The 10,125-nt window shown below is 42.7% G+C and overlaps 1 protein-coding gene across 7 annotated transcripts in view; it reads left to right on the top strand.

Moving 5' to 3' along the window:
• Positions 1 to 6,580, top strand: part of fgfr1a (fibroblast growth factor receptor 1a) — a 44,759-nt gene extending 38,179 nt beyond the window's left edge. For 4 of the 7 annotated variants that reach the window (XM_029678002.2, XM_029677995.2, XM_029677998.2 and 1 more), the window contains 9 exons: positions 318 to 463; positions 593 to 714; positions 1,335 to 1,445; positions 2,415 to 2,641; positions 2,723 to 2,845; positions 2,964 to 3,034; positions 3,162 to 3,299; positions 3,494 to 3,599; positions 3,843 to 6,580. In XM_029678002.2, the coding sequence (XP_029533862.1) occupies positions 318 to 463; positions 593 to 714; positions 1,335 to 1,445; positions 2,415 to 2,641; positions 2,723 to 2,845; positions 2,964 to 3,034; positions 3,162 to 3,299; positions 3,494 to 3,599; positions 3,843 to 4,019 (1,221 nt within the window). In that variant the 3' untranslated portion in view covers positions 4,020 to 6,580. The remainder of the gene's footprint in view (positions 1 to 317; positions 464 to 592; positions 715 to 1,334; positions 1,446 to 2,414; positions 2,642 to 2,722; positions 2,846 to 2,963; positions 3,035 to 3,161; positions 3,300 to 3,493; positions 3,600 to 3,842) is intronic. The other 3 variants (XM_029677999.2, XM_029678000.2, XM_029678001.2) reach the window with 1 other exon arrangement.
• Positions 6,581 to 10,125: the final 3,545 nt, after the last annotated feature.

Raw genomic sequence — 10,125 nt, forward strand, 5'->3', positions numbered from 1 at the left:
ATGGAAGTGTTCATTATCTTGTGAAAATAAAAAACCTTAATTCCTCGAGCTTCTGGTTCCTCAAAGAGCCCATGAGGTGAGTCAGGTTGGTATGAGTAGAGGGCAGGTGTTTGTCTCATCCTGCTATCTGCTTCCACTGGGATTCAAGTAGTTTTAGTTGTTACATTTTGTGTCATCAGACTTATTTAAGTAACATTTTGAAGGGTTAAAATAATTTTCTGTCCACCCACTGGATATCCTTCTGTCTGTCTGTCTGTCTCTGTTGTTCCTTCCCTGGCTCCACTATGAGAGAGTAACGGCAGGCTTCTGTATTACAGGTGTCAGTGGACTCTAGCTCCTCCCTCCACTCCGGGGTGATGTTGGTGCGCCCCTCCCGTCTCTCGTCCAGCGGCTCTCCTATGCTGTCTGGGGTGTCTGAGTACGAGCTGCCCCAGGACCCACGCTGGGAGCTGCCCAGAGACAGGTACACAGATGACTGGAACACACCTATTAAATACAGACATAACATCACACTCCTTTGAATGGGAGCATTGCCTGTCTGTTTCAATCATCTCACATTTGTTGTTTTTTCCTATCCCTGTGACCCACTTAGACTGGTGCTTGGGAAGCCCCTGGGAGAAGGCTGCTTTGGCCAGGTGGTGATGGGAGAGGCTTTAGGGATGGACAAAGAGAAGCCAAACAGGGTCACCAAAGTGGCCGTCAAGATGCTCAAATGTAAGTCAAGTTTTTTTCTTCTTCTCATAAACCATATCAAACCTGTGATTTAGGCACATGGCTGGGTTGCCGATACTGCATGTTGGGAAGTTATTTCAAATGCAAGGAGTACAGAATTGAGCAGAAAACCACAACTGCTATTACAGGATGGGAGGAGAGTTCCACTTAGTGCTGTGATGCACAGACATAAGAGGCATCTGCCACTGGCTCCTGGCCACTGTGCAAATGGGAGACCAGAGTAAACATTTATGAGAACCCCTGGGTTTGGATATATGACAGGGTTCATAAAACTGTGAAGAGTGGGGATGTAGGAAAATATCCATTTATTGCTTGGTACTTTTTAAGTGCCTCCCCCCAGAGAGTGCTGCCTTCATCCCCCCCTCCCCCTACCTGCATGTCCCTCTGAAAGACTTTCCCCTACAGTTGGTGCCTTTTGAAACATTTTTAAATAGGGTATGTAAATTTACTTTGAAATCATTTTGCAAAGCAGTGTGCTTTGCGCTGTACAGAACTGGGATGTTTTACATGAGAACTATTTTTGATTTGCCAATAACAGAGTTCAGGGTTGGGTGATTTGTTCTAATGAGTCTAATTTCTGTCTAATTTTTCCCTCCCCTCAGCTGATGCTACAGAGAAAGATCTGTCAGATCTGATCTCCGAGATGGAGATGATGAAGATCATTGGGAAGCACAAGAACATCATTAATTTGCTGGGAGCCTGTACCCAGGATGGTAAGTCTCACACTTTTACACTCCCTTCAAATCCTTCATTCAGAAAGGCTGAAAACATGTTTCAGTTTGGAGAGAGGAGTGAGTGTTTTGGGAATGTGTTTTTAGACCATTGCGTTGTTCAGTTCTTTAACAAGACTACAAAAAGCACAGCATGATCATATCAGCATGCAGAAATGTGTGTAATGGTATGAGTAAGGGGATTCTGACACCAACTTCCGAGCTCTCAGTTTGAGATGACCACAGCTGCTGCCAGGGTTGCCATATCTTTCAAATCTTGACTGACAAGCCCTGGCACCATGAGCTGTGTTCTGCTGGGGAGGAACATTAGCCTTCTCTGACCCTGCTGTGAACATTGGAAAGCTCTCTGTTCTAAATATCATGTAGCAGAACACAGGAGGCTGCTCTTTGTCCTGTCTGGTCCCTTGAGAAGTTCCAGTAGGTTATTGTAGGAATCTGTTAGCATTTCACACCTTATTACCCAGACCTGTTTGACATACAAACTTTCATCTTTGGCAAAATGTTTAAGTCTTTGCATTTACTTACTATAGATGGTGATGGAGAAATGTTTTTTTTTTCATCACACGGCATACAAGTGTTAACAGACATTTGGTTTCTTTTTCTTGTTCTTTAGTTACAGCTTGTAAATTCTTAATGCCTTGATTTGTAATGGTGTTTTTCCCTGACCACAAAATAGCTGTCCAGAATACACCATTACTCTTCGCACTCATTGGCATGTTAGGAGAAAGATACAGCTGTTGATTATAATTCAGAGCTTAACTCTCTCACCATGACCCCTCCACCGCTCAGTGACATCCCTCCTCACCACTGGAAATGCTCTTCTCTGACAGCAAAGATGATGTGCTCCTGTCAGTCTGTCTTGTTGCGTTAGGTGTCACCATAAAAGGTATTTCAAATGTCACTTCCTCCAGTGGCGTTGAGGAGTGAGTGCACCCTTGTCTCCCTCCCCAGGCCCTCTCTATGTTATTGTGGAGTATGCCTCCAAGGGAAACCTCCGGGAGTACCTGAGAGCTCGGCGGCCACCAGGCATGGAGTACTGCTACAACCCTGACCAGGTGCCCATAGAGAACATGTCTATCAAAGACTTGGTGTCCTGTGCCTACCAGGTGGCCCGCGGCATGGAGTACCTGTCCTCTAAGAAGGTAACATCAGGATCCGACTCTACCTACATCAGCACAGTTGAGTATAGAGTACCCAGTAAAGATGCAGTGAATGTACCAGGACGCCTGGACCTTGTTCTTATGTGTGTCTGTGTACAGTGTATCCACCGAGACCTTGCTGCCCGCAACGTGCTGGTGACAGAGGACAACGTGATGAAGATCGCAGATTTTGGCCTGGCCAGAGATATCCACCATATTGATTACTATAAGAAGACCACCAATGTCAGTGTGCTACTAATTACCTACCTCAGACATGCCAATCAATGTGAAAATTGCTTCCCCTGACCTTATTCCATCTCCTGTGTCAATTTGCCAATTTACACTAGCATTTAACTCATAGGGTCGTTTACCAGTCAAGTGGATGGCCCCAGAAGCTCTATTTGACAGGATATACACGCACCAAAGTGATGTGTGAGTATGGACGAAATACACATTTACCATATTTGGAATGGGCAGAAGTTGGCCAGATACCCGTGGCTTGTATGATATGACCTGTGTGTTGACTAATGGGGCTTGTCCTGTCCGTCTGTATCTGCAGATGGTCTTTCGGGGTGCTGCTGTGGGAGATCTTCACCCTGGGGGGCTCGCCGTACCCGGGGGTCCCTGTAGAAGAGCTGTTCAAGCTGCTGAAGGAGGGCCACCGCATGGACAAGCCCTCCACCTGCACTCACGAACTGTAAGCCTCCTTCCTCAGTGTTCTATCATTAGAATGGATGCTATGGGTTTATCCCAGAGCACAGGGATGCAGCTGCTGCAACGACATTGATCTCTGATAATAAAAAAAGACAGGCAAGCCAGCAGCAGAATTAGGACTCTTTCCCGCTCTTATTCTCCCTCTCTATTCTCTCCATTTCTCCTCCTCCCTCCCAGATACATGATGATGAGGGACTGCTGGCATGCCGTTCCCTCTCACCGGCCCACGTTCAAACAGCTGGTGGAAGACCTGGACCGCACCCTGGCCATGACGTCCAACCAGGTGAGTCTCTACATTGAGCACGCCTCAGCAGTTCACACAGGGTCAACAAAGGTGATAAACTCACATCCTTGTATTACTGTCAGGACCAAATGCTACATGTTAAAATGTTGTGTTTACTTGATATTTAAGCCACTTGTCTGTATGTGGGTGTGAAATGGATGATATCCAAAGACAGATATATGACTGTGTTCTGGCCAGTGTGTCCAATCCTCTCTCATAAATCCCATCTGTGTGTGTTTGCAGGAGTACTTGGAGCTGTCTGTGCCTCTGGACCAGTATTCCCCCAGCTACCCTGACACTCGCAGCTCCACCTGTTCCTCTGGCGAGGACTCTGTCTTCTCCCACGATGCTGGGGCTGAGGAGCCCTGCCTGCCAAAGTTCCCTCCCCATTCCAACGGGGTGGCCCTCAAGAAGCGCTGATACCTCACTCCCCTCAAACACCCTGACATTCCTCTTACTGTCGTTCCTTCTCTGCACCACTGGCCTGGTATGAACTCTCCCAACCCTCCCAGAGACTAGGCAAAACACTGGTGGAGAGTGGGACAAAGCTTAATTCTGAAACTTTTAAACGTACCGGTTGGGCATCAAGGACTCAAGGCTGCAGCAGTTTCTTGGCTCGTGATTGAAGTGGATATGTTTTCGGGGCACTTTGTATTGCTGGGATTGTCTTTCTTTTTGTGTCAAACGGTGCAGGAGAAGGAAAGACTAATTTCTCCACTTTGGGCATTCCATGGAACAAGATAAACAGACCGTACTAAACTGAAAGAATTATGAATTGGATGGATTTGAGTTAGGATTATGTCTGTTGTATTTTTCCAATGTTCATCAATAATAAATGAAATTATTTTGCTTTTAAGACCAAATCCAGAGAATATATTAACAAGGGACAGTCATACAGTGCCTTCAGAAAGTGTTCACACCTTTTGACCTTTTCAAAATGTTGTTGTTACAAAGTGGGATTAAAATGGATTGAATTATCATTTGTTGTCAACGATCTATACAAAATAGTAATTTCTAGGTGGAAGAAAAATATTCTGGAAAAATATGAGCAATAAAACACTAATATACCTTGATTAGATAAGTATTTATATTCCTGAGTCAATACATGTTGTAATCAACCTTGGCAGTGATTCCAACTGTTAGTCTTTCCTGGATTGTAAAATTATAAAGTTGAATTCTTTGACATTTTTTTGCAGTTTTACTTGCATGCATGTTATGGAATATTTTTTAACCTTTATTTTAACTAGGCAAGTCAGTTAAGAACAAATTCTTATTTACAATGACGGCCTAGGAACATGACGGCAGAACAGGGGCAGAACAACATATTTTTACCTTATTAGCTCGGGGATTTGATCTAACAACCTTTCGGTTACTGTCCCAACGCTCTAACCACTAGTCTACCTGCCGCCCCAGGTACAGGCTTCCTTCTTTTCACTCTGTCATTTAGGTTAGTATTGTGGAGTAACTACAATGTTATTGATCCTCAGTTTTCTCCTATCACAGCCATTAAACTCTGTAACTGTTTTAAAGTCTCTTTTGGCCTCATGGTGAAATCCCTCTACGGCAACTGAGTAAGGAAAGACGTCTGTATCTTTGTAGTGATACACCATTCAAAGTGTAATGAATAACTTCACCATGCTCAAAGGGATATTCAATGTCTGCTTTTTTATTTTGACCCATCTACCAATAGGTGCCCTTTGCAAGGCATTGGAAAACCTTCCTGGTCTTTGTGGTTGAATCTGTGTTTGAAATTCACTGCTCGACTGAGGGACCTTACAGATTATTGTATGTGTGGCGTACAGAGATGAGGTAGACATAAAAAAAGCATGTTAAAACACTTATTGCAACTTATTATATGACTTATAAAGCAAATGTTTACTCATAGACTGTAGGCTTGCCATAACAAAGGGGTTGAATACTTATTGATTCAAAACATGTCAGCTTTTCATTTTTTTGTCATTTCAAAAAACGTTATTTAACTTGACATTATGGGGTATTGTGTTTAGGCCAGTGACACAATCTCAATTTAATGTATTTTAAATTCAGGCTGTAACACAACAAAATGTGGAAAAGGTCCAGGGGTGTGAATACTTTTTGAAGGCACTCTACCTTGTATATGTTGGTGCAGTGGTCAGTTATTTCATTCATATTACAATCTCCTTGTAAATACAGTTAAATTTATAAATATGAATATATATTTACACAGCACTCTTTATTTTTATTACCATGTTTTTTATTTTCTTTTTGTACAAGGAAGCTTATGTTTGATCCATTTGGGTATAGTCCATAAGGGGAGTTGGTACATGAAAATAACTATATTGTATTAAATATTACTTGGCCAGTTTTTGCTATTTCTACATTTGTCAGCTTTGCTTTTTTACCATTAATCAATTGGCTGCTTAACCACTAGTGGAAACATATGTATTTTCTATCAATCTTTTCAGGTCCAAATGGTTTTTCATGACAACCTGCAATACAGCGTTATTCTTAGCTCAATGTCTGCAGTTGGTGTCGATCAGAGACACCAGCAATGTTCCTTTTACTAAACTCCATGCTGTAGTTGTGCGTGCATACATATGTTTAATGTCTGAAGTGTATGCTTGTGTACTTGTACGTTGTGGGAGTGTGCGTGTGAGGGTTTAGTCTTTTATGTACCTCTTCCCATTCATGATCTGTCGTTTATTTTAAGTATGATCACAACTGTAAAGATTTCTAGTTGTTAACCATGCTTATTAAAAAGAACCAGAATTCTATGCTTTAGATAACACCATGCACTTTCATTGTGCATGCCTGCCATGTAATGACCGTATCCTCTTCATGCTTTAACAGGAGGTCCGTTTGTTTTCAGGGATCTTCTGATAAAGGTTTGCAGAGCACTTATGTCGTCGTAAAAGAATTACATTAAATAAAATGCTATCGAAAAAAACAAATCAATAAAGCTTTCAGAGTTTGAAAGGACTTAATAAACAGGTGCATAAATATCTTGATTTTTGTTGTTTATGATGTAAATCATACTTACGAAGATGGACTGATGGCCACTTCAATCTCCTACCCATTTAGTGTAGGTTACTGGGGGCGATTAAATATGATAATGTGCTGCTGACACCAGAAGAAATGTCCGCTAGTACAGAGAGCCGTGGGCAGCCGTAAACATTTAATTTATTACAGTGTAAATGGCTTGGTTTGGCTGGCTCTCCAGTGCCATCCATCAACCCCCACAGACCCTGATACCCATGTCTGCCTCTGGCTTCCTGCAATGGGCTGATGCATCACCTGGATTGCTGTCTCCATGCAACAGGCTTAAACTAGCGCCACACAGTGGGACAGCTCCTGATCCCTGTTAAGAGCTAACTTTGACTGCTAGGTTCAATGGAAGTAGCCTTTATTGCCTACGGAATATCATTGCTGAAGGTAAATATGGAAGGATGCAAGAACGAGTTCGATTTTTGATTCATGTGTGAGCTGTTTTATCCTTCAGACCTGTGTATTTGAACTGAAATATGTAACGTCAACTAATGACTAATTGCTGCAGGAGGGATGAAGTGAACGTTTCAAATGGCACTGTTTTGAGAAAAGGCCTTTCCAGGGACACAGTGCCTCATCTGTCCTTTACCAGGTAATGAAAAACCGCCTCTGTTCCCTTCCTGGAATCTGAGAGGCCAATGATGTCACCGGAATGTTTTTTTTTTTAGGAATTGTATTAATCCCTGGAAACGCGTACTAATAAAAGGTACATCTGTGTGCTGTGGCTGAGGTGACAGTCAAGGGCTCCATATAGGAATAGAATGGACTCCAGGAACATGGGTTTATGGACAGCTAATGCATTGCTAAGATGGCAGGTGCAATTAAATGGATGGTATTATCCCTTTGACAGATGGTCTAGGAAGAGTTGGGTGGGGCAAAGTTAAGTGGGTGGGGCAACGCTAGGTGATGTCTTCAAACATCACTTTTTGTTCATCGTTGTCATTAGGATGTGCTGAACATACTCAGTCTTTGAGACTGAGAAAAACAAGCATAGTGTGAAGACATAACAGTCAATAAAAAGTCCTCATTTGAAGTCTGGGAATGATATTTTAAAACAGAATGCTTCAGCCTCAAGAAAATGCCTGATTTAAATGCATAATGTTTCCACAGAGTGCTGGATTAGTTATTGGTGTTTTAACACTGACCCTGTCCATGGCTGTAGGGACTCAGATGAATTGCTTTATTTTCTTGTTTACTTAAGTTGTCCTGATTTATTCCACCTTGGGCTCCAAGTCTCTGTTTTTCAAGCAACACAAATCCTCCATTATTGTCCACATTTTGTGCCCTGTCAGGACTGACAGATGACCTGCCCTTCACCTTGCAGATTCCCCACAGAGGTGACGCATTGTCAATCAGACATCATTATTCACCTTCAATAGCAAGTGAAGCTTGTGAGGATGGCGGGGGGTACTTGCTTATTAAAGCCTCCACGAGAGAGAGGAGTGGTGACATCAGCCTGTTGTTGTGCGCCTCTGGCTGTCACATCGCAATTGAGCCGATTATTTATGGGAACAAGGGAGGAGAAAGTGGAGGGGGCTGTCAATGCACATGAGGGGTAGAAGGGGACAAAAGGGAGCAGGTCAATGTAGGTGCTCATGAATATCAATTCGGCCAGCTTCCATCTGCTATGAGTTGTGGAGGAGACCGAGGCCCGTCTCCTGTCCTAGAGGCAGAGTGTCTCCACATGCTGAGCCCAGAGTGTGAGGGGGCAGTGCCCAAAGTGAAGGGTGGGCACATTCCCAAAGTGAGGGGCCACTGTGCTGTTAGAGACAATGAACATACTGGTCTCTTTAATAGCCACTGAGGGTTCAGTCTGTATCTGTGAAGCGCTACAGATTGCGTGATAGAAATGTAAAGGCCATTTCCGTTTCAGACGACATATACAGCATTTACCGTGAATGTGGTCTCTGCTATCTCGGGAACATTGCCTTTAAATGTCAATCACACTATAACTCTAACTTTTAGATGCACTACTGTTCCACTGGAGGTCATAAGGTGAATGCACCAATTTGTAAGTCGCTCTGGATAAGAGCGTCTGCTAAATGACTTAAATGTAAATGTAAATGTAACTCGGAACTTCTGTGATGCGGATGGAATAGAGCCCTAAAACCATGTTACCAGCTGTAATCAAGACTTACAACCCAAAATAAATATTTTGAAGCACAAATGCAGACAAGGAAGGAAAAATGTGGTCTGTGAATTACTCAGTAATAACGTCAGAAACAATATATTTTACTTTCTCAAGTGGGTTGTTTCGCCAGCCTCTTTATTGAGGGTTAGGAGTTGATGATCATCTGTGTTTTCATCCTACTGTGGTTTTGGGTTGTAGTTCAGTTCTTGCAACACAGTTTGCAGTGGAACAAAATACGTAATCTTTTTATGATGATGTAAATGTTTTCAAAAGAAAAGGATAAAGAAAGCAGCAGTCTCAGCAGTATAGCATAGAATTTCTAACAGCACACTGAGGTAAATATGACAGCTGTTGGCAGGGAGTATACATGCACTTTGGCTGTTGATGCAGGGGTCTCTGTTGAGGGCTGGGCCCCTGTCTATGGGATGGCTGTGTCTGAGACAGGTCCCCAGTGCCCTCTGCTCACTGGGACAGAACTGACAGTCGGGGGTTATCGTAGGGCGAGGCCTGTCACTCACTGGACATCACAGTATTGTCTCTCAGTATCTGCCCTGCTCCTCCCTCCATGCCCATCATGGAAGCGGTCTTGTACTCAAAGGGAAAGAAGAACTTGGCATTCACACGTCACAGAGAAAGGGAAAACTAATGCATGCAGTGTCGTCCAGCCACATTCATATCCTCTCTGAACTACTAATAGCCACTCTGAAAACATAGCCTCTTTGAGACATTAAAATGTTTGTGGGGGAGACCAGGGGCAATTACAACAGGGGGCAATTGTAACATTTTGAGTTTCTCCAAACAGAAACAAGTTACTTGTGATGAAACTCACTCAGTACATGCCCATTTAGGTTCTTTCCCTGCTTGACATTTTGAGCCAAATGTCAGATTTTTTATACTGTCCTGGGCATTAATGTCCAAGAATTCAAACTGGCATAATTTTCATCACTATATGCTGGTTAAATATTGACATGTGTCAGTATTGTTGTCTCTTGCTAGGCACATGATGTTTTGTTGTGGCTGCTCAATCAATGCAGCCAAATGATGAAAACAACCCACTGGGCACAGACGTCATTTCAACGTCTAGTTTTGATATACATTTTGTGGAGTTGTCAACTAATGGAAAATAAAATAAAAATTCACCATGTCATTGGATTTAGGTATGAAATTCCCTTACATTGATGACTTCTTGTGAATCCAAATCACTTTTCCACATTGATTCAACGTCATCACATGTTATATTTTTTGTGGAAATGTCGTGGTAACAAAGTTGATTTAATCAGTTTTTGCCCAGTGGGAAGTGATTTTACCTTTAAGATGGTATGAATTATACGTGAATTATACAAATACTAACTAACCAAATAATACCAGCCT

The sequence above is a fragment of the Oncorhynchus nerka genome, linkage group LG13 (genome assembly GCF_034236695.1).
Source record: "Oncorhynchus nerka isolate Pitt River linkage group LG13, Oner_Uvic_2.0, whole genome shotgun sequence".
NCBI classification, from domain to species: domain Eukaryota; kingdom Metazoa; phylum Chordata; class Actinopteri; order Salmoniformes; family Salmonidae; genus Oncorhynchus; species Oncorhynchus nerka.